Source organism: Cygnus atratus, chromosome 2 (genome assembly GCF_013377495.2).
Source record: "Cygnus atratus isolate AKBS03 ecotype Queensland, Australia chromosome 2, CAtr_DNAZoo_HiC_assembly, whole genome shotgun sequence".
In the NCBI taxonomy this organism is placed as follows: domain Eukaryota; kingdom Metazoa; phylum Chordata; class Aves; order Anseriformes; family Anatidae; genus Cygnus; species Cygnus atratus.
In genome coordinates, this window is record NC_066363.1 from 87,148,800 (window position 1) to 87,176,494 (window position 27,695).

The 27,695-nt window shown below is 36.8% G+C and overlaps 1 protein-coding gene across 3 annotated transcripts in view; it reads right to left on the minus strand.

Annotated features, from left to right (window-relative positions):
- Nucleotides 1-27,695, minus strand: part of DDC (dopa decarboxylase) — a 54,631-nt gene that overhangs the window by 16,652 nt on the left and 10,284 nt on the right. The window contains exons 3-10 of one of the 3 annotated variants that reach the window (XM_050708427.1): nucleotides 25,929-26,042; nucleotides 25,184-25,303; nucleotides 22,493-22,618; nucleotides 19,935-20,069; nucleotides 16,363-16,506; nucleotides 8,382-8,448; nucleotides 6,206-6,300; nucleotides 4,290-4,357 (exon numbers count right to left, since the gene is read on the minus strand). In XM_050708427.1, coding sequence (XP_050564384.1) covers nucleotides 4,290-4,357; nucleotides 6,206-6,300; nucleotides 8,382-8,448; nucleotides 16,363-16,506; nucleotides 19,935-20,069; nucleotides 22,493-22,618; nucleotides 25,184-25,303; nucleotides 25,929-26,042 — 869 coding nt within the window. Of the gene's footprint in view, nucleotides 1-4,150; nucleotides 4,358-6,205; nucleotides 6,301-8,381; nucleotides 8,449-16,362; nucleotides 16,507-19,934; nucleotides 20,070-22,492; nucleotides 22,619-25,183; nucleotides 25,304-25,928; nucleotides 26,043-27,695 lie in introns of those variants that run through there. The other 2 variants (XM_050708428.1, XM_035552829.2) reach the window with 2 other exon arrangements.

The window sequence follows — 27,695 nt, forward strand, 5'->3', positions numbered from 1 at the left end:
GGGAAGAGCTGTGGCTTGCAAGGCACGGCGCGCAGCAGCGCCGGGGCTCTGTGGATGCTGGCCACCGTCTCGTCTCTCCATGCCGTGGGTATCGGCGGCGGCAGCCGCCCTCAGGGCCTGGCCACCCTGCCCAGAAGCAGGCTTCCCTCTCGTACCAGCCTTCCTGGCAGCCTAGCTGGATGCAAGACACAACTGCTGAAAGACATCCTGCAGCGCAACGTGGAACTGGGAAGTGTACCTCGCTCGTGCCAGCTGCTGGGTGGTGTCACTGGACCACGTTTCAAAAGCCAAGGTGTCCCTCTCAGAGGGAACAAGCTACACATTACCAGTGGGTAACACTCGGTATGTCAGGCTGACTCACCTCTACAGATGCAGGGTTTTACATTGGCAGAAGAAATTAGAAATCAAAAAAGGAAAAATCACTGTGTAATTTCATTAAGCCTGTAAGCATTTCACAGTGATCAATATTATGTCAACATGGGCACACACCAAAAGGCAAAAGTTAAAATCCTTTATGATTTTCTGAGTATGTTTCTTTTTATGTTTCTTAATGTTTTAATGTAAAAGTGCACATAAAACCATAAGCATTAAACATCTTAATCAAAGAGAAGGCCTTCTCTATTTAATTGCAAGGAGGGTACTAAGGTTAACTTGGCTTCAGGTATCAGAAGCACCCAGCTGGAGATAAGTAAGCTTATGCACATAAAAAATAGTAGAAGACATTCAGAATACTCTACATTAAAGTAAATAAATAAATAAATTTGTGTCCTGGAAACGTCCTGTGGACAAAGGAAGTAAACTGTTATCCAAAAGCCATTTTATTTAGGGTAAATACTGTGAACAACCTCTAAATTGTTCCACTGTATTTTGATATGTTTGATTTCTTTGATATATTCATGTTGCAGTAGCTCATTCTATAGGCAACTAAGCCAAATTACAAGCAATAGCATCAGTTGTATTGTGAGAGATTCATTCCTCCTCGTGTAATATGCTGTGCTAATCAATGGAACAAGTAACAATTTTGCAGGAATATTTGTTCAGTGAGAAGATATTAAACTGCTGTCATCTTGCATCCTATCAAGTGTGGGTTGATGTATGCATTGCTATTAATATGGCATTAGTAATCTTTGAGATGTTCCTGCTTTTTTAAAAGATGGTGTCTGTTCCATTTGGGACTCCACAGGTCTTAATCTGACAACCATAAAAAACCATCTAAAAGGATTACTAAAATAAATCCAAAGCCTGGACATAAATGTATATGAATCAGTTGAGCTGTACCTCTATACGCAACGTCTAGATTTCACCTTAAGTGAAACTTAAACTTCTTTGCACTAAGTGCTTGTGTGGTCTGATAATGGATAGAAGTGGTATTCCTAACTTCCTTTGCAACTATCCAAGGCTGACTGAAGGTTCCTGAACATATATTTCAAAAAAATTAATTTATAAACTAGAATTTTTCAAAGGCTTGATGTTTGTATGGTAATAGGCTAAGATCTAGCTTGAATGGCATAAAAATCACATATTAAGTACTGATAATATGAAATGCACAGTAAAGGTCCTGGTGAATAAAGAAGTGCAAATCTGTGAAAAGGGAACTATCTGGCTTGCACATCTGCAGCTTTTAGCAGCCTCACTCTATTCTGCACATTTTAATAATGTTAACAATTTCAATAGATAAAATAACCAAAGAGATTACTACATATTAAAAGCCAACAGGAAAATTTCGCTTTCAGCTACAGAAGAGCATTTCCTGTAAGCACCTTCCTTTAAAATACAAGTACAACCTTCTCAACCAAAAGTGAACACTTAACTGCTGTAAAGAGTAATAGAAAAGCAAAAATGTCAAGACTTTTGCAACATGATTATTTTTCTCTGTCTGAAAGAAGACAACTCTTCTTTTATAATATTGCAGAACACCAATTAAACAGGCCAGACAACACTGTCTGGGAGTTTTAAGGCAGAGTCTGTAACGAAATACAAAATTTGGATACCCTTCTTAGAGTGCTTATATTAAATTCCTTCTTTTTTTTTTTTTTTTTTTAAGAAACTGAGTTTTTTTGTACATCAAGAAGTTTCTGAATACTTTACAAAAGGTTTATAATGAAATCGCCTCCAAATCGCAAGTGACATCAGTGTTACATACTGCACTGAGTAGTTAAATAATTACATTACAGATTTAATGGATGGATTTTCTTAATCAAGGAAAAGAAATGAGAGCGTTTATTGGAAAAAGTGCTGAAATCACTAAATCACCCAGCAAGTCTGGGTGATTTAGAAGACTTGCTGTCAATGGAACTCAGTTTAATTTGATTCTGAAATGGTGTTCACTGTATATTGAACTCTTTCTTTATTATTACAAAATTATGGTTAATACTCTCCATGGATCCTAAAAGGACTACAGAGTCATCACATTTACTTCCTACCAGGCTCCTTCATCCCTTATTACATTTAAAATGAGTTTTCACTTTTTTGGGCAGCATTACATCTGATAAGAGAGGTGAATTTTGGACGTAGACCTCAGAAGTAGCTGGTCTTCTTTTGGTGATGGATGTGGCTTCAAGCCAAAGAGCTTAACTTTAAATATATACTACATTCCATATCAGGCAAATAACACCAATACATAAATGCCTTGCTGAAGTGAAGGCTTAATAGCAGGCTATAGTTGTGTAGCTTTGAGTAAGGAGATACTTCGCAAGGTGTCTTGAGATTCCTAGAAATGGAATCTTCATATCTATAAAGACATACATTTTATCTGATGTTTTTACCAGTAAAATCAAGAAAAAAAAATGGTGAAAAACACCTAAAAGTACTCTTTCTTAAGCCTTAAGTCTAAGATCTGATAGGAAGAAGCTACAACCTCTTGAGATGGGAACATAAACTGACAGACAGTGTGACTGTATATACCTTGTTTTCCTGGAAAGCCAGGTAAAAAGTTCTAATATTGTTCCGTAGGGTTACAGGGGAAAGCAGAATTAATGAAAAATGAAACTGGTATGGACAAGACTCTGGCCCCTGATTGTCCTGTAAACATTAAAGAGAATGACGGTGAATTTTCTCATTTCTGAGAGCAGATACTTTGCTAACAATATCTTCAAATGACGTGAAAAGTTGGAAGAAACAAGCAAAGTTTCATGTTCTCTTTACTTCCATATGCAGAAAGAGACTGCCAGTTATGAGGCACTTATAAACTGGAGTCCTGGTTAATTGCTGCCATTACTGATGAATCAGGAATGAAACCTAAGCCATTTACTCTAAGAATAAAATCTTTATGGCTTGGAGTATTTGAAGTGCCTACGTCAACAATAATCTTATATTCAAAAATGTAATGTATTATCTGAATAATAAATGTATTTGTGCAAAAGTCAACTTCATGAAGGACTTTAAAAGAGCCAAAGATTAACCAAAAGCAATCGAGTGACCACTATCACACATTTTTTCTTCTTTTCTTCCAGAAAGAAATTAGTTTTATCTGGATGATGTTTTAAAGTTTCATTTTTAACTTTCATTTTTTCCTTCTTCTTTCGTTTTTGCATAGATTTTCTTCAATTATAACTGAAATTGATGTTTTCATTTATTTTGATAAATAGTCTGCATTTACTGATCTGCTGTTTTGATAGTAAGTATCATTAGTCGTGATGCTGGTAGACACTAGGTTCTGGAAATTTCAGTTTGGGACACAAAAAGATAATCTATTTTGGGATCTTATTATTACTGCTGTGATTAATTCACTTTGTTTCAAAGTATGTCTACTGGTTTCTACTTCGGCATCTTTTCATATCAAAATGTAGTCTCTGCTGTCATCTGAAGAAACTGAAAATCAGTAAAAAATTGCATAAATAGTCCTTTTTGAAATCAACTGTTTTTCATCAGCTAAATACCAACCATTTTTAGAAAGGGTTTTGAAAGAATCAAGGCTCAAACATAAAGAAGTCTTAAGGAAAAGAAGAAAAAGTTCTGTTTACCATGTTGTTCATTGCATTAATGTCTTTAAAGGGAGTTTTTTTCATTTATGTTTTAAATGGTCTCAAAATACACCAAGTATGAATCTGCCAGCTTTCCGGGATTTTTCTCTCTCTAGAGCACAATGCAGAACTCAGGCCTATTTCTAAATTGTACTTTAAACTTGGATTAAATGTAAGAGAGAATGTTGTAAATTACAAGAGTTAAAGCTATCCAGAACTCCTCATTTCAATAGAGAAATGTAAATAAATGTCCACTGCTAGGAAGGCAGATTAATTTAACGTGTGATTTTTGTCTCTTGCAATGTTTCCTTTTTCTGTAATACTTACCACATAGCAGAGCAGTCAAAATTCACTAGGAGCCACTTGTGAGGATTAAAGTTAAATGAATCCGCAAACTGAGAATAGATAAATAAATAAATTATGAAAGAGAAAAGGACCCATGAGTTAATGATGCAACTTAGTCAAATTGCCTGAGTACACCTTAACTATGGTTCCTGACTTGGGGCTTTATAGATAACGTTCCTACTGATATCACGTTACTTAATAACTATTGCGGTTAAATCTTCATTTCATTTTGGGGATGGAATTCAGGTTTGGTGTGTCAGGTGCAGCTGACCTATCGGTATTATCAAAATTTTGATCATTTGCTAGCAATTACAACTTTTGGATACATGTCTTATGCAAAAGTATATATCTCAGCATAAACAAAAAAAAAATTCTGCATACTCAACAGTAGCTGCTGAGGTTCATATCCCAATTTCCAAAACAATTCACTACGCTTTCTATTTCCAAGAATATTAACATATACACACAAAATTCACATAGAGAGACAAATGATAGAGTTAATTCAGAATCTGTGTACCACATTACTCCATAAAATTACAAATGATCAGGAAATTATCTTTTTCTTTTTTTTTAAACTGCCTAGATACTTTCTTTTAGTGGAAGTCATCTTTTCATCTAAGTCAAAAGAAAAGCCAACACAAAACAAGAATTCACAATACATGGTTGTATAAATCATGGAACAAGCCAGTTTTACTTTACATATGTTTAGACATGGCAGCAGAAGAAACCCAGGTAGCTACTAAGACTGAAATCGTGTGGGAAACACTTCTTCTGTAGGCTGTGTTAACAAAGGCAGGGGCTATCAGCCTTAAAAAAGAGATGGGGGCCTGGCAGCACCAGGGTCTGACTACTCCATGTAGCACTGTTCCTTTCTCATTTACTTCTCATAGCCTTCCTTGTCACTTGTAAGAAATTAACAATTACTCGCATAAGAGATAATCTGTCTATCTGTCTGTCTGTCTATCTATCTATCTCCCTGTATTATGCATGCTAAGAAACCTATTTGTGATTGTTAAATATTTACTCTTATGACAAATGTTGGCCCAGACAAGGGATGTTGTTTCATTTCCTTCAGGAACCAATAAAAATAATTTAAAATATATTCCCCCACAGGAAATTACAACAAGCTTCATTTGCTGATAAAAAAAAAAGGGACAGAAAGAAATGCTTTATTTGCTAGGGGGGTTTCCCTCCTCTTCTTTATTAGTCGCTACCTATCAGTGCTCTGTTTAAACTTCTGGCTTTACCAAACAGTAATATTTTCTCCACTGATGTGGAAGACAAGGACTTATCTGACTGTCTGAGGGAAGCAGCAGGAAATTGAAGTATCCTTATCTAAGCAACTGAATGCCAAGTAGCTCAGCAAGGGGAGGGAGAAGGAACACAAGTGCTGTTGGGGGAATATTTCATTTAGTTCTCTTGGTTATTAAACCCCATCTGTTTGAGATACAGCTACTGGCTGCATCCTACATGACTTTCAGGATGTAAGCGAAAATCAGGCATAATGAGCTCATTAATTTGTTGGACTTTTTTTTTTTTTTTTTTTGCGATGCAGAATTAGGGTGTTACAAATCAAATACGCTTTTTTGGACATTTGTGAAAAAGCTCCCCTTTTCTGGATGATTTTGTAAGGTACTTGGTTGATTAACTGTTAGCCTTTCCAAATGACAAACTTTTACATGCTGTGGTAATTTGCATAGTCCCAGAATACAAGATAAAGAGGTAAAAATTATATAAACATAATTAAGGTAATAGAATATACAGGGGTTTGCAGTGCAAGTTGAAGTGAAGCATACTCAGAGATTCTAGAAAAGTCATTAATATTGGATGTAAAAGAAACACAAAAATTCTAGAGAAGAGCAAGGTGTTAGCAGGTTGGTATAGAAGAAACACTTCACCTCTACTCCGTTTAAAAGATGCCTGAATTCAGGACAGATGAATGCACTCCCAGCATAGGCTGCATCAATATGCATCCAGATATTTTCCTTATTACCTAAAAAATAAGAATCAAACAGAAAATAAATTAAACAGCAGATTACAAACCCCTGTTGATTTGCATGAAATCACGTGCCTGAGAGATTTTCTTTGATGTTAGTATTTTCCCAATTTAAAATTAAGACATGAAATATTGCTACTATTTGGGTTTCCATTAGTACATAAAGATGTATACATAAAATACTCCTCTTCCTCCTCTTCCTCCCCAGTTCTTCTACAGCAACAGGATCCCTACAAATTTAGATTTTTCTTATTAACATTAAATAACATAAAATATTAAATAATTTTAACGTAAGAACCGTTATGAAATACACTTTTAAAAGATATATCTGGAGATGTAGTTATTGATTTCTATGGTAATAACACTACTTCAGCAACAGCAGCTAGACTTCTAGCTGTGCTCCCTACTTCTAACTCATGAACCATAAACAAAACACACATATTTCTAAATATTTTTTTTCACATATTGATATGTGCATGTACAGGCTTTTGAACTATGTGAAGCAAAGTATTTATTTTGAGGACTGAGAGCAAGTCTTATCCAAGAGCAAGCACTGAAAGGTTAAGAAAGGACTAATTTTGATTACTTGCTGCAGAAATATTTCAGCATATGAGCCTCTCACGTAGTTTCTGCAATTAAGTATTCACCGTCTGCTATTGATCATCTGTATTACAGATTCTAGTCTATCAGTTGATGGCTGAAGCCCATATAACATCTTTATACTGGTCACCAACCAATTCTGATGCATGTTTTTCGCATACAGAGGTATAGCCATTCAGACCTGTACCTGGGCACCAAGTTCATGCACAAATTTGCGTTCTTGTGAGCTACATTTTCTTCTTGCATAATGTCTGGAAAAAGCCAATACAATATTAGTCTTATCATCCACATAAGGTAGGCTTATTTGAAGAGATGTTCGAAGTTCATTTGATTATTTGTTTTTGAATATATTTGGTTTGAGACACTGCTGTTATTTTATAGGACTTCTGCTCATGTATATTAACACGAAAATTCCCCTACACACAGAAATGCTAACATAAGTCTTTTGATGTGAGCGGCATGTAATGCTTCTGCTGGTCTCCACTGCACAAACAGGAAGTCATTGGGAGCAGCTGGTGAAACACACTGAGTTGCTATCCCTAGGAGTACTGGTGTTACTATTTTATTAGGTCAGGTCTATAGGAATAATCTGAACAGCAAAATAATTTCTACCTGCTAGGCAGACTACTACAAACCTTTTGTAGAAAGGAGGATTAGGAGAATACCAAGTCTCTGGGTCTTCTGCTGGAGGGCAGGGAACCTTACAAAGCAAGTCACCACCACATAAATCCTAAGTGTTTTAGGTTCTGCCCGAATAAATGAACTAAACACCAAATCTAGGCCTGCTTCTGTGAGGCTGCTTCTGATTGCTTGTAGCTATAAATTGCCTGCTCTAAATGTATTGGAATATATATTGCAATTGGATAATATATGATGGACTTTGGCTGCATTTTCACCAGCCAGCCTTGTGGCAGATCAAAGCTTGACTCAATAGAAGACCATAAGTCAGAAATACTTATGAAGAGCCCATGACTCGGTCAATGTGTTAAGCGCCCTGGTACTTAACACGTTTACTTGCAAGAGGAAGGAAATGGGGAAGAAGAGAGGAAGGACTAAGGAGAATACACGTGGATTTTTGGTGCACATTTCCCTGCTTTTTGCAGAACCAAACAGAAACAAAACGTTTGGTGCAGAGGAGGTTTAGAGTTCAGCTTTTCCACGATCTGCATTGCTCTGTTTGCTCCTGCAGACAGAGGGTCTTGAGGAAAAATGTTACAAACTGAAGCACTTACATTATGTTTTCACTGAAAGTATTCCAAAATGCCCCCTCAAAAAATCTTGAGGCAATGTTCTCTGTACTCATTAATGGTTTGAGACTGCTTGACCTCATATGAGAAAGAAAACTGTAACTGAAGGTCTCATCTACAAGTAGCTTTATTGAATTTGGTCACTGACACTGCACAATACCCTGGAAATGACTCAGCGTGGCTTAAACTGGTATCTGCAGTTTTAGAAAGTAGCAGCAGACAAAGACTTACAAATAGGACCCAGTTCTAACAGTCTGTCAAAGGAGCAGCAAGGTGTGGTTCCAAGTGTTGCACAAAACTGCAGAGCCAAAAAAAAAAAAAAAAGAGGCAAAAACTTGGTTAAGTGGTGTTGCAGCAAAGAAAATTATTAAATAAGAAAAACTGCCTGTAAAGGCAACAGTAAACAACGAGAATAGATGTTACAGGACAAAATAATTTCATTTTAGCCAATATCTATTCTTCAGTGGAACTTTTGGGAATCTATTTTTTTTCCTCAGAGCTTCTATTGAGACAAATGGATAAAATAAATATCAATGCAAAGCTGACTGATGAATCAGCCATAGTATAATATCAATGCTAATGTTATATATATTCTCTGTTTTCCACGCGCTTACCATGTGGCCTAATACCACAGAATCACAGAACGGTTTGGGTAGGAAGGGACCATAAAGATCATCCTATTCCAATCCCCCTGCCCACATACCAGTCCCACATATGCAATTATCATCAAAATGATTTGCAGTTTATGCTACATAGGCAAGCTCTGAACTTAAGCAACTCAAAAGTGCTGGAATTCCTGTTGACAGAATGGATCATTAAAAGCTACTCTTTGAATTAAGGAGTCACACAGCTCCGTAACAGATAATTGTAACTGATTTATGCTCAGGGGATCTGCAGCCTGGGACCTGTTCACCATTAGCATATGTTTACTATAAAGTTTGCAAATTTTTTTCCCAGAGAGACCTTTTATCCCAGATTCATCCTAAAAATCTGGAACCATGCTTTCTTCATCCTGTTAAGTCCTCATTTAACGTCTCCTGCTGCATGACCAAAAGCAGAGGCTACATATTATAATGAAGAAAGTTTCACAGTAACGAGAGAATATAATCAGGTGAAAATAAACTATGGTAATTTACTGGGAATATCCAGACAGAATTACAAGCCAGAAACCAGATGTACCATCTTTTGCTTTGAGTGTTTTTCCCTGTCCTTCTACAACTAGCCACATTTTGCAGAGGTTTTCTATTTTGTGCACATGCAGGTCCCTCTGTGAATTCATGACAAATCCTTTAAGAAGAGAAAGGAACACCTGGATGACACTTGTCCATCCACTACACCTTTCAGAAAACAAACATGCTGTCTTAGCAAAATATAGATACAACTATACATTATAACTCCACACAGTGCATTTTTGTCTGGCAGCTCCATAACCGGCAGGTACACAGGGCCCCTGGGTTCACTGCTTGTCTTTGTAGCAGGAATGACACCCTCAGGAAGCATTTCCTGATGAGAAAATTTTTCTGATGCACCTCAGCTGGGAGGTGTGGCTGGTGGCAGGAGAGTGGGCACTGGTGGCCTTTTGGTCTGTTCTCTTACGTGAGTAAATACGTCTGTAGCAAAGAAAGGCTTTAGGTTACCTGCTGTGGCCTCACCTGCTTTTGGCTCGCAGTCTCTCTACTTCTGAGAAAAAATAATCTAACGCTATTATGCCAATAGCAAGTTTGCCAAAATCCTCTGATCTGCTTTAGCCCAATACCACATTTAACTTGACATTGTATACTTTTCTATTCTTCTAGCTTCGACATTCATGTCGTATCTCTTCTGAATGTCACTGATACCTCCTTAGTTCTAGGAGTTCCCATTACACAAATGTTAATGTATATGAACTTTTTCAGGAGGATTCCCGAAAAAAATCTTTTCCCTTCCTTTTTAAAAGGTGATACACATCTAGACAAAGCATTTCTGCTCTACTTAAGCAGTCTGCTTGATATCTGCCAATATTTACCCTTTTGTGTGTTCCATCAAAAGCACATCCTCACTTGAAAGTTGTCACTCTTTGAAGCTAGAGATTTCACTTTCATTTTCACTTTCTTTCTTTCACTTTCTTTCTTTCACTTTTTTTTTTTTTCACTTTCACATTTTCACTTCTACCAGCTACTGGATATTGGAGACTGTTAAATATCATCTCCAGTCACATCTTGAAACAGGTCCTGTACACTTTTCAGGATAAAAGTTGGTTTTCCCTTTTGGGGGTTGCCTAACTAGTCCTAACAACAAGTTCTCATGAACTTTAAAAGTGTTTATGTATTTTTGTTTTTCACATTTCCCACAAAGTGTTTTGTTGTTGTTGTTGTTTTCTTTCATTCAATGAAACAAAGTAGTAACAGCATATTAGAAAAGACGGACGTCTTGGAAAAATAATCTGATTTTCAAACAAAGAGTCAGTTAAATGTGATGGGATTTTCATTTATAAGTTCCAAATTTTTAGAAGATTCGTGCAAGGTGAGAGATGGTTGTTTAATACTTATTAAACTAGACTTTTCAAAATTACTAGGAAATCCCATACTAACATAAATATCCAGTAAAAAGAACAGAAGGTTATATATTCAAAAAGCCAGAAATTTATAATAATGCATACCAAGAATACTGACTTGATTAAATACTCAATTACTAGAGATGTAAAACCTCTCTTTCAAGTTCCCTTTTGAACATATCTGCATCTACACTGTGCCATACACCTCAGAGAGATTTAAACTTCTTGTAGGGAGCTGAATTTTTCCGTTAAATTGAATGTACTCAATACATATAAATTTAGGTACACTCAGAGGAAGTCATATACTGCCTTTCTACCGTGTAGACCTGCTTAAATGTATTCATAAAAAATCCTGAAAATATTTTATCCCTTGCAGTGCACATGTTCCCCCAATTTGATAATTACAGTAATACTAATAACCATAACCAGATTTCATTGCACTAATAAAAAATGTTGGCTATGGGAAAAGTGATTATTAAAATAAGAAAGGGACAATTCCGTATTTTCTCTGTTTGAGGCTACTAAGAACCTGAGTTTGAAAAAAATACAGTTCAGAAAATGAGAAGCACATTGAATATGCAGATAAAAAACTTTACTGCTAGCACATTTTTCTCCCCAGATGATCTAACCTTCATCTATACTGGGTCTTCCCATATTCCTGAGACACTAGAAGAACAGACTGGTTACAGTGCCCTGAGGTACACTTATGAGCTCTCTGGAAGTTCAATTATCTTTTGAAGGAGGTTGCCTTAAAGAAGGCGCAGGATATTTTTTTTAAAAAAAGAAATAAGTTTGCTCCTTTTTTTCTTAGTAGAGCATGCTCATATGAAGTAAGAGAAAATATATTTATCACATTATTGTCTACCTGAGATGTTCCCACAATCATGAGAAATCTATATTTCATCTTCGGCTGAACTGCAGATCTACAAATTGGGTCACAAGAAATACCATGATGAAAAATCAGGTTTTTTTAAACACATAAAAAATAGTGGTTAACTGATTAGATTGGAAAATACCAAAATAAAGAGTGCACTATAGAATTAGCTCTGCTTTTATGCGTATATTTTATAATAATAGGTTGTGGACTTTCAGACAAGATTAGGGTGAATTGCTGCTCAGTCCAGCAATTAAAATAATCACGGCAATTTCACAACAGAGAGTTACAAATTATTGTTATTAGTGTTGTACTGCAGCTAAAGTATGCTCCCTCTAATCAGTATAAGGAATATGTTGCTTCAGTGAGAGATTATATGAATTCAAACATATGCTTAGTAATTTAAATAATGGCTTATTCTGTAAAGTATACCTCAGTTTCTAAAATAATTTTCTCGTCCTCTCTGCAGGTGTCTAAGCCTCAAAGCTACTTGTTTTAATTCTCAGAACCCACTTAAAATGACAGCATTTGCTCTTGTCAGGGCTCTCACTGCCCTGCCTCAGTACTAAGCAATGAGTCTAACTTAATTTGTAACCTGTGTAACACCGGGAAAATCACATTTGTGCAAGGGGCAGGGGACAGGCTGCGTGGCAGAAATGGGACTGATGGCTCAGTACAGCCTGCAGGCCTTAGCTCTTTCAGGCTGTGCACTTCAAATTTGACTCAGCCCCTGTTGCAAATACAAAGCAGCTAAAACGCGTGCATCAGTCATCCCAGATATTACTTTCCTGAAATCAAGAGCTATTGCAGGGAACATGCATGAATCTTTATGATGCCTGAGAGCAACGACTCTCAATCGTTTTAACCTAAGACCTCCCACAGCTCTTTAAAAAGATGCAGACACATTCTGCATAGTTTCACCACAGAGCTTTTCATTTGCAATTAACTAAAACGAGGCAGAACTTTACATGTTCTCTTATTATTTTTATTTTCTCCTACTCAGTTGTTTGCCAGCTTGCGCTCAGGAGAATGTCTGTGGCTTGAAGTAAACTGCAATATTTCACTAAGCCACAGCCAATATCCAATGAAACAGTAATCATTTGCAAACTGTGGGCTAAGAAACACTGCCCTGGCTGTGTGTATGTGCCTCAAAAATACTTCTTCCAAATGGCAGTCTGTGGTCAGGATCTAAGTGCTAAGTCCTACTGAAAAGATGGCTCCTCTGTCAGTCTAACTCTGATTTATTGTTTCCCGAGTGAGTCCAGATACAAACAGCCTCTTTCTTAATATCCTGCAGATCATCATTCAGACGAGTCATTTCAGCTAGAATCAGAGAGATTTCGTGCTGGGCCTTTGTTCAGCAGCAAAGAGATCACGTTACAGCAGCATGATACTGGATGAGCTGGCTGAAGTGTATTGTACTATATATATATGCCAGCTGCAATATATCAGTGTTGATTTATGGTAGACAGCATAAAGCCCACAGACCACTTACACACATTCATACACACAAGGCTTGAATGCAGCGGGCCCTCTTTCTGAATTCAGTAACACATAACTTAGTGGTCTCCACATTCGGGCATCCCAATCAACACTCATCCTACGTAGAGGCCTACCCCAAACTGGGAGCATAGGACCCAACGGAGAAAAGCATTTAAGCACATGCTTAACCTCTAGTTAATGTTTATAATTAATGACATGAACATGGCTTCAGCACATGCTTTAATGCTCCCCCTTCACTGGCGGCCTGATGCAGGGCTGAGTATCAGCCACACTTGGAAATCGCTCCTCAGTAAATCATGGCAACTTAGGCTCCTCAGCACTTGACATGGTTAAGTGCATTGCTTGCACCATCTGCCTGCTCTACTGTATCAAAATATGTCCCTGTTCAATTTCTTCATAAGTATTTTGAAAGAGACATAATAACACAAGTCTGAAATTAAAAAAAAAGAAATACAAGTAGAGGTCTGGGTACACTCTTTGGCAGCAGTTTACACTCAAAGTGATATACACATTACTAGTGCTAAAAGATGATGGATAGGAATTCAAAGGCTCTTTTTAAAGACAATTTCTCCCTACAAAAAAGGATGATTACCGAATCTTAAGTATGTGAAAAGCAAACTTGTAATGACCAGCTTGCTGTAATGATAGAACCTCCTTCGCATCAAGCGAATGCACCCCTGATTCTCCACTCACCTCTACAAGCAACTTCAGTATAATGACTCCTCGTTTGTCCACTGAATTTAAGAGCAGGATCATGCATATAAACCACGAAAATTTGCTTGCATTTTCTCTTTAATCCCCTACAAAACTTTTCTTTTGCTGATAAGAGAAAGTGCATCAGCTTGGGCGCAACCAAGATCTCTTCATTAGGAATTTTCTCTCTGCTGTTGCAAGTCTCTTCAGGCAGAATTTCTTCTGTTAAACTTTTTGCTTTCATGTTGAATCACTCCCCTTAGTGAAGGATCAGTGAATACAGGGAGACAAGGAATAAAGTGGCGTAAGGTGTTTCCTTGGCAATGTGCATATCTTTGTCACCAGAACAAAATAAAATAGCACCAAATTACTCAAGAACAAAAGAAATGGAAAAGCTTTTGAAATCTGCAAGCCAGAAAAGGGAGCATTAATACAGTGCATGGACTGCTGCTCAGCATGACAGAGAATTAACACACCTTTTGAGTTAAGAGGCCAACCATAAGGATAATGAGATCTAGTTTAATCTAAGCTGACATGTTTTATGTATACAAATAAATGGAAGACCTGGCACAGGCCATATTAACACAGACTGAGCCTGTGCTGCCTTTGAAAGCCTGTTTTGCACAGCTAAGCAAACAGAGGAAGAAAAAAACAACAGTTAAATCACCTTTTGTAAAGGTGTTGCTGAATGCATAAAACAGAATTTTTTATTTCCTCTTGCTACACATAGAAAGATTAATAAGGAATGAATATTTATGGGGGACAAGCTGTATTTTTTGTTAATGGACAAAAGATGAGGAGAAAACATTAACATTCTTGTTAATGTGAGGAAATGGGATATAGTGCTGTACTTGGAATTCTTTAAAATTAACAGAAAGATAAACAAGTAGGACCTTATATCAAATATTATCAGCTAGCGTAACGTAACAGAGAAATAAAACACACCTTATGGCGTATCTCCACGTCAACAGGAGCAGAAGAAAGTTCATTTAGGCAGCCCTATAGATGCTTTGTTTCTCATTCATAGTCTTATGATATTAGACAGCAATTGATGGGATGTGCTTGGTTATCCCAAAGACGTGCCAATTCTAAACAGCCTTGAAACTTGCAGCATACTGCACATCTAACAAACACTTTTCATTCTATTCATCCTCATAATACATAAAACTAAAGGGTAATAACAAGAGTAAAAAGATTACATATTCAAAAGGCTTTGTGAAATTTAAGCTTCTTTGTCCCATTTGGCACTTATCCATGACTGTAAGCAAGCTTAATCTGCTTTTTTTTTTTTTTTTCTGAAACAGTTCATAGAAATCTAAGTCACATTAGCACTTTTCAAAATGTTAGCACATGAAAGAAAAGAACAATTGTTGTCAGACATGGCTTTTCTGGAGAAAAAAAAAAAGATATTTTTGACTCTAAAAAATCACATTTCTGAAGTTCTCAGTTTCTTTTCTTTTCTTTTTAATGTGAGCTTTTCTTTAATGGAAGGCCAGTAAAAACATATTATTGCTAGCATATTGCACCCACTTATAAGTCCATGCAGATCATGATCTACATCAAGATATCAAGTTTTGTACAGGAATAATGCTTGGAAATGAGCAAAACATTTTTGATGTATGAAACAAACAAACAAACAAACAAACAACAGCAAAAACTGTAGTTACTCCACAAAAAAAAAAAAGTAAAATTTGTAAGATGCTGTTCTGACCTGACAGAAGGAGTTGATCTGATGAATAGCAAATATTCTTTTTAATCAGGTACTGATCATAGAAGAACCACGCTACGTAATTGTAAGCAATCTATAACTGTTCTGTGTCAAAACTTGACGGATTATGAGCTTTAGCTACTGAGATACAAACAATTTGCTTTTGCTGGACTACTGTGGAAGCAAGAATCTCTGGAAAGGAAAGCAGACAGATAAAAAGAATGCATGACACCTCACACCACCACAGCCAGATTTGCTATAGCTGACTTGTTAGAGATAAGTCACATACTCACAAATACCTGTCTGACAATATCTGATCTTGCTGATATTTGGGGTACATTACGGAGGTTCCTTTCTCTGCTAAAGTAGCAAGGATGGGAAAGTGTTTGTTTGTTTGTTTGTTTTGTTTAAATTAAGTTTGAGATGCCATCCCTTAAAGGTGTCTCTACATCTGTTTTACATGTAAGTTAGAACCTGACAAATGAAGGTGTACCTTTGCAGAAGAGGTGGTTTGGAACTCAAGTGCCAGGAGATTATAATGTTGCAGGATTAGATGCAAATACAAAATTCACTTGCATTTATTCAACTGTCTAGTATAACTTCATCTTCTTTTAAAACATCATTTTTGCCCACAAGTGTAACCAGCTGGTCAAATGAGTTGCTCCTCCTGCAAAGTACCTTTTAAATTTCAAGAATGCCTTTGATTACAGTTATTTTACTGCATGTATAAATACTTGAAATGACTCTAGCAAAGTTCACGGGTATGAAGAACATTCATGGAAACTACTGATAGGCTATTCTCCCTATCAATCCCTCTGTTACGAATAAGATCATCTACTCATCTCGAAAACAGTTTATGAGAAGTAATAAATCCACTGATTAATTAAAATCCAGTACTCACAAAAAACGGGATAAGACCAGAAGCTTTATCTTCATCCAAAACTTTCTTTAGGGCTGAACCACAAACAGTAAATTTATCATCTGAAGAAACATTTTTAATCTTCACACCACCGATTAATGCAGCCCTTTCCACTGATGAATGAGCCTGCAAGGAAATGGGCAAGTTTTAAGACAGACACCTTTTATTGGAATGTAAGAAGTTAATTTGAATTTGAAAAAAAAAAGAATCATTTATTTAAAGTAAAGCAACACTTGAGACCCTGGAACTGTTGCTGGTATGTAACTGATATTATTAAGGACTCTCTCTCTTTGTTTCATATAGATAGACATACAGACAGATGGGCGCACGTATATATATGTATATACACATATATACATACACACACATATATATATACACTCACACTAGTACACACACATACACAAATACACCACCAGAAATCCTGAGTATTCTTAAAACTATTGCCATGGTCTCATTCAGACAAGAATTCAATTAATCTTAGTGAGAGCTTTAATTAACTTGCTTTCAATTAGGCAGAATTGATTATGAGCTTCAGGATTTGGCTCCAGATCAACCAAAAACTATGCAGATAATCATCCCGCCTGATAATAATTTAGTTGCTCAAGAGCATATTTTTATGGTATACAGCTTTACCGAACCATAAAAAGATATAGGACATGGTATAGTATAGGCTGAGATATTGTCTTGCATGACCCTTTTGTTTTAGATTACCTACTAAATAAATTGTGTTTCAATCATTCATTTATTTTTTTAGGTAACTAAGGATTATTCTCACTAATTTATTTTGCTTATAACCTATTTTATTTGGATTCTCCTTAAATGATATTTTTTTTTTAGAACATAAAGAACAACTCATTAAAGAGAAATAAATTACTAAGAAATTCTTTAAAATGTGAAGTACAATACAATAATAATGTATTAATAGTAAAAGGTATGTTTAGCCACAAAATACTCTTTTAAGGCATGGCTAAACCAAAAAATCAATCAAACAAACAAAGCTACCTTATATTTCACCTTCTGATATTTCATTAATCATCAATAATTTGAAAAATCCTTCACCTTGTCATGTTCTGACTGCTGTCATTCATAATCTCCGTGTTATCCTTGTTGATTCTTGCTAGTGCGTACAAGAGCACTTACTAATTCTGTTCTAATTAGCATGTAATCATGGAGAAGATTAACCCAAAACATAGGTTGAACAAGACTAGATGAAAATAAAGCTTTTGCCTTTCAACTTCAACATATCCATGGAACACATTTTAAAGGTAGATTTACTATTAACTTGTACCTCAACAGTGCCTCTTGTTAAACTACTTCGGTCAACTAATTAGGCACCAGCTTGAGAAAACTTGGAAGTCTAGACACATGGAGCCTGCCTTTGAAGTGGAACACAATGTGTTTACCACAGCAATACAATACTTCATTCAAGTATACAATGGAAAGAAGTATTTTATAACCAAATTGTACAAGGTAAGAATCGTAAATAAGTAAGCTACAGCAATACACTGAGGTTCTTAGCTAGTCAGAACCTAAGAATTGCTTCCTCAAGCCTTCAAAATTGTAACAAAACTCTTTGATAACTATAGCCATTTACAATTTTAAGGTTAAAAACACCAAGATGCCTTTGGATTACTAATTTTTAGGGACCTTCTGCTGACCTAGTGCTCAGCAAAGTACTCAGGAATCTCCCACCATCCTCAAGGACAGCAAGGAACCAAACAGGAACTGGTGAAATGAGTGGGCAGCTGCTTAGGTAGCCAGAGGAAACAAAACAAAACAAAAGTTGATGAAGACAATGGTCTGAGAAAATCTGAGAATATCAAACAACTACCCTGACTTCTGTCCTGGTCCCAAACAGTCGGGTGAGCACTGCCAGGAGTAGCTGGATGCTCCTCCCAGCTCTGAGGTCTCACATTCAGTGGCCCTTAAAATAGGTGCCTCAGCCAGCACAGCCCCAGCACTTCTCTTGTCTCCAAACCCTCAAGTAGTCACTGGGGAAAGCTTTGTTGCCAGTCCTGCTCTGTACTCATTATTAATACAAAGCAGGGCAATTTCAATGGGAAAAAGATTTTCCTGAAATAACTAGACACTAAAATGATCTCCCAGGATACTTGAGATCTGAGTGCAGCTTTCTGCTCTGGGCCTCCCTACTGGTTAGCTCTTTGCTTCCTTCCTAGAACACTCTTACACTGTTTTGTCCTGTTGGTGCACTGTTTTCTCTGCCACAGCATGGCTTAGGCTTACTTTCTTTTGTGGATTATTGCCTATGAGTCACGCAAGTCTGTTCTTAATGGAGAAGGACTGGCGAGCTCTGCAACAATCTGCTTTGAAAGATCAACAATATCTTAAGGCAAATCCTTCGGTAAACAAAGATCCCCTGACCTTCAGCAGACATGGAGGCCTGTCAGTTCTCATTTCAGGTCAGACATTTACATGGGGCAAAAAAATGAAAACAAGTAACAGGCTTTGTGCATTACGGGGTTAGAGTTTGAGCCCTGGGACTGGTGATCTGCAGAACACAGACCTTTGCACTCCAGACAAAAAAAAAAAGAACAAAAATCCTTTGTGTCCTGTGAAAACAGTTATCTTTCCTCATATATTCTTGTCCTGATGGCTCTCACCTTACAACTGTAGTCCCTCACCAGCAAAGTGAAAATGCACTCTTAAATTGCTTTCCATTGCTTTATAACATACACTTAGTAGTAAAATGAGGCAAACCTAAAACCCAGTCATTTTATTTTATATAATCAGATATTACTTTGAATTAAACATCAAGTGCTAAGACTTCCTTCTATCTCATTGACATTTAGATAAGAAAATGTCACAGCTATTGAGAGAAGCAACACTGCTTGGCCCTTCAGTAGGATTAGAGTTTTAGAAAGGTAGGAGCAGCAGAACTCACAAGACTAAAATTTGCTTTCATTAGTAGTAAAAGCCTCTCACAGCCCTGGCCTGCTGAGAATTTAGCTTAATTCAGTCTGCTAAATAGCACTCACAGAAATCAAGGATTACATATTCTGTTTTCTTAGAAGATTTCTCAGCTGGATTGATACATGGAGATTTTGGGCTTCTTCAAGTACTATGACAAATTTGCTTTATATTCATGCAGTAGGCTTGTCGGTGTCACCCATGCATGCATATGGGGGAGGATGTATTTTTGTGTGTTTGCAAGTATTCACATAAGAGGAAAATAATGTGCGCACACATGGACATACAAGCCTAGATGTGACAAAAGATTGTCTAGAGTTACTCAACACAACTGAAATTAACACCTTACTCAAATATCTTTATTTACTTCAAATGAGATTTATTTTTTTTTTCAGAGAAGGAATACTTATGTGACACTGACCTCCAGATAGTTACTATTTGTATTATGGTAGCACAGATGAGATTCCAGCCCACTTACGCTGTACAATAAGATTTAAACAAGCAAAACTAATTAGTCTCCTATCCAAAGAGATTGTGCATTAATTCATTTGACTATTGAGATGGATGAAGTTTTTAAGTATAGACACTGTGGGTCCAGGTCCATGTTTTTGAGAGGTACTCACCTGATCAGAAGCATAGGCCACTAGCCTGCCCATGATGTCTGCCTCAGTTAGCTCAGGGTTTTCTGACTGCACCCGCCTAATAGTTTTTGTTCTTGCAGCAAGCAGTGAAATCAGGGTGGCCTCGCTTGCACTTCCCTGTGGGACAAATTAAATGAAAGTTCAAAAGGAAGACATTCCAAAAGAAAGATACCGTTTTTTTTGTGTGAATTTGCAAAGTTGGTAACAGAAACTGCATATGAGAAACTGCGGAATCTCATGCTTCCTAAGAGTATGTGTGACAGCAAGGGAGGAAACTCTGTTTGACTTCTGTCTCAATTTCCCTAATGCCTCTGTTTGTCTGCTCTCTGTAATTTCTATGCATGTTCAGTTTAGGCACCAACCTTGCAATCAGTGCTAGAAAGCAGGACCCACAGGTTTAAAGGCATGTAAAAAGACTCTTAAGAATCAGGCATTGATCATCTATTAACTGGCAGCAATGGCTGAGTAACTGTTGATTTCTGTTACTCTGGATTTCCACACACTTAACTTCAATTAGAATCTGACTGACAACATTTATTTCTGTCAGGCAACGTGCGTAACTGCATAGCTTATTTAATATTTAGAGTTACCCCGAGCAAGTCAGTTATTGTGGTCAAAAGAGAAAAAAGCACAGAAAAAGTGATTCAATATAGTTGACTGGTTTTCAAAGCATTAGTTAATATACTTTCCCTTCATCGAAAACACAGATTAAAGGAACAGTCACCCGGTATTTCTGAATTGCACTGTGACTAACAAAACATAAGGAGTTTAAATTGTGTATTGGATACTTTGTGGCAATAAAGGGGGAAATTTTTATTAACTGTTCCGTAAATTTCATGGGAAAATACAAGCTTCCACAAGTTATTTTGTCTATTTTTCTCTAGAACAGGCAGATGAAACGTGCTTTAAACTGCTCTTTAAACTCCAAGAAACATTTTGTAAGCACATGTTTATAAATGTCAATGCTTTTGGGTGTCCATATGTAAGAGAGAGTTTTTAGGTACTTTCGAAGTTGAGCAATTGTCACGTCAGCCTTCATCTGCCAAGCACGTATCCCTGCAATGAATAGTTGCTTCTGTTAATGTCTCAGAAATATCCCCAGTCAACAAGCTGGTTTTGGAGTGATGTTTCTTATTCTGTACCAAAATTCTACCCTCCCTCTACTGAAGACCTGTGTACACACACTAATTACAAAAAAACGATTAAATATTTAGGAAGTCTTATTTCTTCCCTGGAAATGGGCCTGATGCTACAGATTTCATACAAGAGAATGATCCCAGTGAACTTAGACTTTCTCCTAATTAACACTGAAGTTAGCTGAGCTATTCATTAGAGACAGAGCTGCCTTTTACACGTCAACATCTCAACAGTGAGTAAGCCCTCAATCCAGCTCTAATTGAATGGAGTAAACAGGAAAAATGACAGCCCCTAAACATTTATTAAATGCATTGCCATGCCACCTTACACATGAAGAACTTTCAAAACCTGATTTTATCTTACTTAAGCCATCTAAAAAGCTAGATATCTCAGATAGCCTAATTGTTAAGCATGCCCTAGTACAGAGAGAGATAAGGTTTATCCAGAAAGCAATAATTCTGATTTAGACAAAATCCTGGCATGAGGTGAATAGCTTCTCTAAAGGTGCCTTGTTGTGTGTTCAGTGTTTTGCTGACAAAGTGAGGGATGAATCTCACATAGTGTAAGCTTCCTGATGAGAAATTTCTGTCATCAGATCTTTGTTACCAAAACTGTTCCTGCCATGCTCAGCACGCTATTAGATAAGAAACAGCTGTGAGCTAGATTATGACAACTCAGGTCCTTGGTGGCCAGTTTTCTGAAGATTAAGATATCAAGGAGGTATGAAGAATATTTTAGTCAAGAACATCATCTGTTTGCTGATAAGCTGGTTGGTTTTTGTTTGCTTGTTTGTTTTTGTATGTGCACATTTTGTTTTGTTTTCTTACAAGCCATAAATAAACTCCTAAAGAACCCTGCATTACCAGAAGACCATCATAATGGGCCTATCTAATCAGACTATGCTGCCCAAAATACCCTTTCCAGCAATTCAGTAGATGAGAATACTTCTCATTTTTGCAAACTGCTGCAACTTCTTGTGGTGTTCATACAGTTTTTCAGGTAAGTTGTATGTCTGCGTAATGAGGTTGAGCAACATGAAACCTGTGTGCAGGTTTTAGTCTAATTCCATCTTGTACCAGACAAGTCACTCAAAGCAACCTTTCTAAACCTAAGTTCTTCACAGTAAAGGTCACTCCAGCACCCCTGCATTTAATATATGTGAAAAAAATACTGTTACTGTTATTATAATACATATTTAAGGGGACACTTGAAAACCTTTCAAGTATGTGCAAAGGAAATGGCTTTATATATTTTTTCTTTGTTTTTGGAAATGTAAAGGCCTTGTAACACTGTTAGTGTCTTTCCAAAACATATAAGGAATATATATGTTTAAGAAATGTGAACAGATACATCCAAGAAAACGGCTGTAGGAAATTCAAAAGGTGAAGGCATTAATTTGAGACCTGGACATTTAAGCCTCCACTATTCTTCAGACTGCCTGGCTGAGTGGGCTCAAGTACAGTCTCAGTCTTCTGAGGAGTGCCACAAGACGTTCTGGCATCCTGGCTGTTGTTCATCCAGGCTGGTGCCTAATCAGCAAATACAACAGTTCTTGCATGAATTTCATTACAGGGAAGCAAGGCTGAACAGGAAAGGGCCTGCCGTGCAGCTGAATCTTGCCTCCAGATAGCAAAGCTGGAATATAGCCTAAAGGCACCTGGAAATGCATTTGGGTGTCTCACGATAGATAGAGGTTTCTTTACTCTGCCTCAGTTTCCATTAGTCACCTTTTTTGAATAACAGTGTTTGCAAAACATGGTTTGTAAGGTCATTTTATTCATTTGGCACCATTCTTTCACTAAATAATTTTGAGGAAAAAATCCCTTGGCTCTTGAAGTCCTCGGCTTACTGACAAGAAAGATAAATCGGGAGTGTTTCTTGCCAGACCAAAGATAGGCTGAGTCTAATTTTGTTTCACTCTTAAAATACTTTTTCTTTGCAGTTTAAAGAAAACTCTTTAAAATTCAAAGTATGTACACTTTTCAGCAGTTTATCTAGAATGAACAGCAGGATGTGTGTGCTACGTTCAGACAAACTTCAGGAAGAAAGTTGCTTTCTCATTTTTAAAAGCTGTTTTTGTCTCCTCTTGAATGCTGTATTCTGCATTAAGTGAAGGATGATGATACCTTTCCTTTTACCGCAGGCAAACAAAGGTTGCCATGGCAAGCAGGCTCAAGAGGCGGAAAAAATATCAGTAAGAGCTGATGTTCATGTCCACCAGAGCTCTGAACTGAAATTTTCTTTCATCTTCTGCCATTTTCAAGTGTCATCCTGCTCACAACAACAAAGTGCTTCATATTGACATAGACTTTCAGATGTAATTAAGAGCTAATTTTCACAGGCTCCGTTTTACCCAATACTACAATAATTACTTGGTATTTACCAAGGGAATGACTGGCACTTTCACACGCTCATGTTGCTTTTGCCTCATGCTCTCTTATTTATATCATTATTGTTTCAAGAGCAAGACAAGAAGATATGCAGCACAAATGACTTCATCATAAGCAGGAACACAGAGCATACTTTCGATTCTTGAAACTGATTGGTATCTGATGAAAATTATGGGCAATCCAGCCCTGTCAGCCTGGAAGGGCAGTATTTCCTCCTGATAACAATCAGGCATAATTGCTTGCTTTCACTGGTACAAAATAAATACCAGAGATGCATGACGAAAGCTGGGTTTCTTGAACATAGCCCCCTCCCTTGTAACTGTAATGAAAAAGGTCCTAATGGAGCAAGCAGAATGAGTAAAGAGTTACTCTGCAGACACACTCGTGTAGGTGCAGGTCCACCTAGGAGAATTAGAGCAGTTGAGTTAAACTCACACTTGCCTGGAAAGGTGTTAGGCAGAATTTATTGAAATATGCTGTAGGCAGTTGCAGCTGAGATAAAAGAAAGAAGTCTCCACTTTTAGCATGAAGTTCAGATGTATTTTAGAAGCCTATCTTGGGATAAAACAGATTGTGCCCTCGTCTCCAATCACAAGACTTCAGAGATTATCAAAGGAGCACAGAAAAACTATTTAAAATTCAGCCCTTACCACAGAAAATATCTATTTTAATTAGATGAATAGAGTGACCAAAGTCTGTTCATTTGTAGAAATACCGTGCACTAGAGGAGCAAGCCAAGGCTGACAAATACAATAGCTTTACTATACATGCAAGTTTGTCCATTGACAATATATTCATTATCGTACAGATAGTCTGTTCAGACATTGTAGGCTTTCAATAAGCAGTCATCTTTCCAAAAGTGGTTTTGTTTTGTTTTTTAAGATAATATAATTTTCAGGCTACAATGCAGTATCTAATGACAGAACCCTTTAGGCTCAAATTTTAAGCATCTTCATTTTATTCTAACTTTCCAATATTTCACTTTATTATATAAGGAAAACTTCTTAAAATCATGTCAACTTATTTGAAAAAGATTTATAGATTTTTTTAGTATGTTATTTCTACATGTAGTAGATTCTCTGCTATATTCTTCTCCATTGCTTAATCTCTGACACTTTTCTTAAAAAAATAAATAAATAAATAAATAAATAAAAATAAAAGAAGGCTGTTTTGGAACCTGAGTGAAGCAAATACTTAAATGCGTTTAACATGATCTTCATGGAAGACTTTATAACTCCTTTTCATGGTGATCTATGCATAATCCTCAGGTATATTTCTAGTTGTGAAGGGTTTTGTTGTTGTTGTTTATTATTATAATTATTTTCAAGCATTAAACATTACTGCACATTGCTACTACCCTTCCCAGTGTTCACTTCACCTTATCAACAAATTAAAGTTCAATCTTACGTGATTTTTCAACATCATTATTTGAATTTTAAGCACATATTGTGCTGTTAAATTGAGCTACTAACAATTTTTCGTGGAGAAGAGAATCTGAGAGCTTTGTTTTTTTCATTACTTTCATGAATGTTCCTACTCACCTATCATCATTCTCACAGTGGATCAGTCTTTCGGAAAACTTGAAAGGAAGACAGGTGGCAGAAAAAAAAAATCTTCCCTTTATTAGTGTTTTGGTATGAAGGTTTTACAAAATCATAAGGACCACATATTTTACCTGTATTCTTTTTTCATGTCCGCTATTACCTGAATGACTCCTCCACCTTGTCCATCTTTCCCAGCTAAAAACTCTTCAGGCAAATTAATCATCTTCCCTAGCCAATCCAGCATGACAGTCTCCAGCTCTGTGCATGCTGGACTTGCAGCCTGCATTGAAAAACAGAACAGAGGGAATAACCTCATGAGGGCATGAAGAGAAATAGAATCCACCAGAACAAGTCTCTCTCTTTCTCCCTCTGTCTTTAGACTACAGAGAAAGAGACTAGCTCTATCAGCTAAGTTAGAGACCTGAAGGCCACTTTGTGCATAGTGTTCCTAATACTTATTTAGGAATGTCAGACTGGACCTCACACAGAACCAAATGTCAACAGTAGGATTTACATCTTAACTGTTGTTTTTTTTTCCCCCACATCCAGTACCAACCCTTTCTGAGAAGAGCCCATCTGATATGAATGTGGTTTTTTAAACATAGTTTACCATTCATCCTGATGACACATTAAATAACACCACCAGGTGATAGGCAACAGAGTCATACTATTTAATGAGTTACCAGTAAACTTGTACTGCTACTACTAGTTTGTTGATTTTTCAGGGACAAGAGGAAAATAGCCTTTTACTACTGGAATCATTCAGAGCATCTAAATGAAAACACTTAATTAGTCAAGGAAACTTACCAATAAAACTAGTACTGTGACTTCACTGCTATTAATCAATGATTTCATTTAAGAATGTTACTGAAATGCTTAAAATCATAATACCCTGATAAACTTACCCAAGAGAAGCCCACACATCCTATTCCACCACATAATATGTCTGCAAGAAGAGCTGGGAAGGAGCTGGCTGCAGGGAAATAGGCGAAGAAGTATGGACTGTGCCAGTGAGTCACCTGTAATAAGGGAAAAATAGTTGTTTTTAAATAATGCAGGAAGGAGAAACAAATTATCACAAAATCAGAAAAAGGATTGGAGGCTGGGACCAGTCATCAGTTCCCTAATATCTGGCTGTAACACCGTATCACATTTTTTAGAAAAGCTTAGCTTTTTTTTTGTGTTGTTTCGATCTCCCTTTTACTCAAATCAGAAAGAAAATATTCAACTGAACTTAAGTTCTTGTCCCCACCTCCCAACAATCCCCAAATTAGAACTCTACACTTGTCTGCCTAGAAGATAAGGACTGCATGGGCAGTGGCAGTGTGAATTTCTGTTCAGGGTGATGTTCTTAATCCTCTGTTTTCAGGGACCCTCCAGGGTATTTTGTTCTTCTATTTCTGTGACACAACAGACTTAGCAAGATTGTTTTTAGTGTAGCAGAGGTCCGCAGAACTCTCTTGCCCATGCTGTGGTGTTATTTGATAAAATTCACGCACCAAATCTAGCTAAATAGACCCTCCTTCCAAAATGAAAGAATCCATTCCAGTATCCAATACTTTCTGCAGAAAATTACACTATCATCTTCCGATAACAGATTATGATTTATGTACAATGCCAATTTGTACATATTAATGTAAGAACACCACAATAACTGCACAAAATCTAGTGAATTGCTTTGCAACAGCCATATTAAGAATTACTTCATGTAACAAATAAGCAATTTTTAAGAATTTATGAGATACTTGATAGTGCTCCACAACTCCAGTCTAATAAAATTTGAAAACAGGAAATGCACTGCCACACTGTAATGCTCAGTGGAAATAGCATGATACAATATGTTTGATGAAAACAGCTTTCATATTCAAGATAAAAGGCAAATTTAAGACGATTTGCTTCTAGAGGACTAGGCGGATTATAAGCAAGAATTCAGTAGAATGTATGAAAGCTTTTCCTTGGCTAGAAATCCAGAGACTGCTGAGTTATTGAAGCTAGCCTCATTTTTCACTGATTTTTTTTTTTTGTTTGTTTGTTTGTTTTTGTGTGTTTTTTTTGATACTGGAATTCTGATGTTACAGCTGAAGGATAGTTAAGAGCTTGCTTGAGCTTGATGGTTTCCTTCTGCATTCCCACCTCAGACAAATTTTACCTTTCACACTCCCCTCTCTCGCACTCTGTGATAAGGTTTCTGGAGCTAACTCAGGGATAACTGCACTGCACTGTTCTGTGGGCTGAAATACCCCATATGTATATATATATATAATGAAATATTTATGTATATATATGTATGTAATTCATTTATATATATATAATTAATTTTTATGTAGGTAATGAAACATATCACTTTCTCTACTGCAGTATAGCATACATAATATTTCAGATATCTCTACCCTTTCACATGAAACCAGCTCCTACCCACTACCATTTTCCATTATCTAAATTAGCAACATACATGCTATATATTTGATTCACTCATCCAAACCTTCTCAAATCATGTATCCAAAGACAAGCCAATCTGAATATTTTTGACTATCTGTCTTATATACAGCCAGGATCTTTGCTGTAACGAAGGTTTAGGGGACTTGTGGCAGACACCTTTCACAAATCAGAAAAAAAAAATGGTGTGGGACTTGGTTATTAACAGCAAAACAATAACCAGATTAAAAATACCT